General features: G+C 42.4%; 1 protein-coding gene across 1 annotated transcript; it reads left to right on the top strand.

Moving 5' to 3' along the window:
- The first annotated feature begins 1,423 nt into the window (after nt 1–1,423).
- LOC104417842 (tyrosine N-monooxygenase-like) lies at nt 1,424–3,305 on the top strand. Its single transcript, XM_018860526.2, has 2 exons — nt 1,424–2,395; nt 2,676–3,305. Exons 1-2 carry the CDS (start codon nt 1,430–1,432, stop codon nt 3,303–3,305), a joined length of 1,596 nt encoding a protein of 531 aa, XP_018716071.2. The 5' UTR covers nt 1,424–1,429.
- The last annotated feature ends 540 nt before the right edge of the window (nt 3,306–3,845 follow it).

Raw genomic sequence — 3,845 nt, 5'->3', positions numbered from 1 at the left:
AATAGTCAAAATTCTATGTGAGGGGGTGTTGAAATATTGTCTCATATAGCCTGACAAATGCTATTTATTTTATGTTAATTTCCTACGCCTATTGGTTTAAGCTTTAAGTAAAACTCTCATTTTGTTTTTCTATATCTCTCAAGATTGTGCGTGTATCTTTCTTCCTTGATTGTGCATGTATTGATTAATGTATTCAATTGTTTATACTAAAGCATATAAATAGGTTAATGTATTCTTCATTGATATACATCGAAATATATAAAAATTCTCAATTCTTAACATTGGTATCAGACTAAGAGATCTTAAGTTCAAATCTTTTTAGGCACATATTTATCTCTCCAGTGGTTCAAATCTTTTGAGACCCATATCTATCTCTCAAATTACATAATTTCATGCTTTAGACTGGCAGTAGTAGAATATATAAATATTAAACTAGGCCTTCATTTTACAAAATCTCATATGGTATCAAAGCCATTGCTATCCTTTTCGCGAATATGTATGGTCAAAATTCCACGTGAATGTGCATAGTCAAAATTCCACATGCTGCTCATAATCCAACTTGCGCGTGAGAGGGGCTATTGAAGAATTGTCACACATCACTTGACAATGGGTCCTAAATGTTTTTTTTTTTTTTTTTTTTTTATTTCATGCGGTCTCTCCACCTATCAGTTGAAACTCTTGGATTAGGCTTTCTAACTCAGTATCGTTGCATCCTTTCTTGAAGCAACCCTAGTATACCAAGTGCACTTCGCACCCTGTACATCCCATGCACCCGTAGCAAAATAAATCTATCCTCACCGCTTAACAGTGTTCATCTAAGTGCATCATTCCTATCTAAATAAGCGCCACATTGGTCAGATTATGAAGGTCATCCTTTTCACGGAGGCATTTTTCGACACCATAAAAACGCATCTTCGCACAGTAACTTTCGCTTGGCAAAGCTTGGCATATTCGAATTGCTGTAGCCACGCCATCCGTATCAGCCACATTTATTTAGTTATTATTCCGACAACAAAGTTGACCTCAAAAGACGCATGCTATTTGGGTCCAATAGCGAAGTCGACCGCAAAGTCTTTGGCCTCCGGATATCAACTTTTCACTTCTCGTTTTGAGAAGCCAGGAGACTGGCAGCACACTATCTCTATCATCTCTATCTTCATCCGTGGAGACGTGAGTACCACGCGCCTTTGTCTCGAAACACGCAGTGTTGCACACATTGTCATTAGAATGAATTCGAACGCTTGTTGGGAACAGTCAGCGCATCAGTTGGCCTCCGACTCTATATATAGGCGTCATACGTGCATATTCACTTCACCACGAACTCTCCCTTTTCCTTCTTCATAGCAAAAGCCTAGTGGTCGAAAACCTCCACAGGCAAAGATATATGTAGCAATAGCCATCGACAAAAGCTCCAACTGCTGCCGCCACAATGAGCTCCGCCACCCTGGCCACCATTAACGCCCTACTTCTCTTGGCACTCGTCGCTTTATACAGCATTGTGAAACAGCAGCTTTGTCGCAAAACCTTCAGAAAAGACAAAAATCCACTCCCACTCCCTCCAGGCCCCACCCCATGGCCCGTGGTTGGTTGTGCCCCGGGTATGCTTCGTAACAAGCCCGTGTTCCGGTGGATCCATCGCCTGATGAAGGAAATGAACACCGACATAGCGTGCATCCGTCTGGGGAGCACGCACGTCATTCCCGTGACCAGTCCAACAATCGCCCAAGAATTCCTCAGGAAACAGGACTCATCATTCGCCTCAAGGCCAGTTACGATGGCGTCCGGCACATTGAGCCGTGGCTACTTGACAGCAGCCCTCTCACCCTATGGGGAGCAATGGAAGAAGATGAGGCGGGTCTTGGTGTCGGAGGTAGTATGCCCGGCTCGGCACAAGTGGCTCCATGACAAGAGAGTGGGGGAAGCCGATAACCTAGTGAAGTATGTCTTTAACCTATGCAAAACCTCAGGTCATCAAGTGAACTTGAGAACCACTACGAGGCACTATTCTGGGAATGTGATAAGAAGGTTGATGTTCAGCAAGAGATACTTTGGCCAGGGAAGGCAAGATGGAGGACCAACCATTGATGAAGAACAACATGTGGACGCACTATTCAATGCACTAAACTATCTCTATGCATTTTGTGTTTCCGATTACTTTCCATTCTTGAAGGGGCTTGACCTTGATGGGCATGAGAAGGAAGTAGAAGAGAGTGCGAGGACTCTTAGGACATTGCATGAACCCATAATAAGCGAGAGGATCAAACGATGGAGGGACGATTTGAGCTCCGAGAGAAATGAAAAAGAGCCTCAAGACTTATTGGACGTTCTAATTATGCTTAAAGACTCAAAAGGGATGCCAGTGCTGGCGCCACAAGAAGTTCGAGCGCTGACCACGGTAAAATTATATCCTTCTTCCTAGAGGATTCGATCGAATATAAACTTTAAAAACTTGTCCATCTGAATCGGTGTCTCCATATATTTACGCCATCCGCACAAAGCAAGATCACTTTATAAACTCGATTGCTTCGGTAGCTATTAGATATCGTAAGAACATATAGTAGCATTTTTGGAATCAGTAGGATATTGATAATTCTAGTCTATTTGCCCATTCATTTGCAGTGTTTTGGTCTAAATAGTTTAAATTTTAACATAAAGTTGCACGACCTAATATGCAGGAGATTATGATGGCCGCGGTGGACAATCCGTCAAACGCTGTCGAATGGGCAATGGCGGAGATGATAAATCAGCCTGAGCTCATTCACAAAGCCACGGAAGAAATCGATAGGGTTGTGGGAAAGGAGAGATTAGTCCAAGAATCCGATATCGGAGATCTTAACTACATCAAAGCATGTGCTAGGGAAGCTTTTAGGCTCCACCCAGTGGCGCCCTTCAATGTTCCCCACGTAGCCATGTCGGACACCGTTGTGGCTGGCTACCGCATCCCCAAGGGCAGCCACATCCTTTTGAGCCGCGTCGGCCTCGGTAGAAACCCCGAGATTTGGGACGAACCCCTCAAGTTCAAGCCGGACCGACACATTATGAGGGACCAAGCGGAGGTCGTACTCAAAGAACCTGACCTGCGCTTCATATCTTTCAGTACTGGCCGCCGTGGGTGCATTGCCGCCACGCTTGGTACGACAATGACCGTGATGCTCCTCGCCAGGCTAATCCAAGGGTTTAATTGGAGTAAACCCTCCAATTTGTCGAGCATCAACCTCGCCGAGTCAAGGGATGACCTATCCCTCGCCAAACCATTAGTAGCTCAAGCGGAGCCGCGCTTGCCAAGTCATCTCTACCTTGCTTAGATACAAGTACAAAGTCCTGGTGACATACTTCGGTTGATATATTATATGAATAATCGATATTAACAAAATAAATCCGAATGTCCATCGGATAAAAGCTGGGCATCCCAAATAAGAAATCTCGAGTGTGAATTACAGGCTCATAGTTAAAATATATTCTAACAGTGATGTAAAGATTCCCTGTCTTGAATATAATCTCTACCTCTTGAAATTGAGTAAGTCCAACATTTTTATGTGTGTTACCACCATTATTTATGAAGTTGTTTGGAGCAGTTGCTATCTCTACCTCTCTCTTCAAATTGTTTTTTTTTTTTTTTATCAGGTCAAGGGAAAAAACTGTAATTATTTTTATCACATATTTTATTGGTATCACTGTACAAATGATTCATTACACCTGACAAGATATTATCTTGCCTCGCATCATGTTATCACTTTGCCTAGGGAAATTTATTAATTTTAATAATGGTCTCATATTTTTAATCACAAAACTACTAAAAGATTAATATTTTTATTTATTTATTTATGATGGCTTAAGAACACAAA

Source organism: Eucalyptus grandis, chromosome 8 (assembly GCF_016545825.1).
Source record: "Eucalyptus grandis isolate ANBG69807.140 chromosome 8, ASM1654582v1, whole genome shotgun sequence".
NCBI classification, from domain to species: Eukaryota; Viridiplantae; Streptophyta; class Magnoliopsida; order Myrtales; family Myrtaceae; genus Eucalyptus; species Eucalyptus grandis.
Note: the sequence above shows the minus strand (reverse complement) of the source record. Positions and strands in the feature narration are given on the sequence as shown.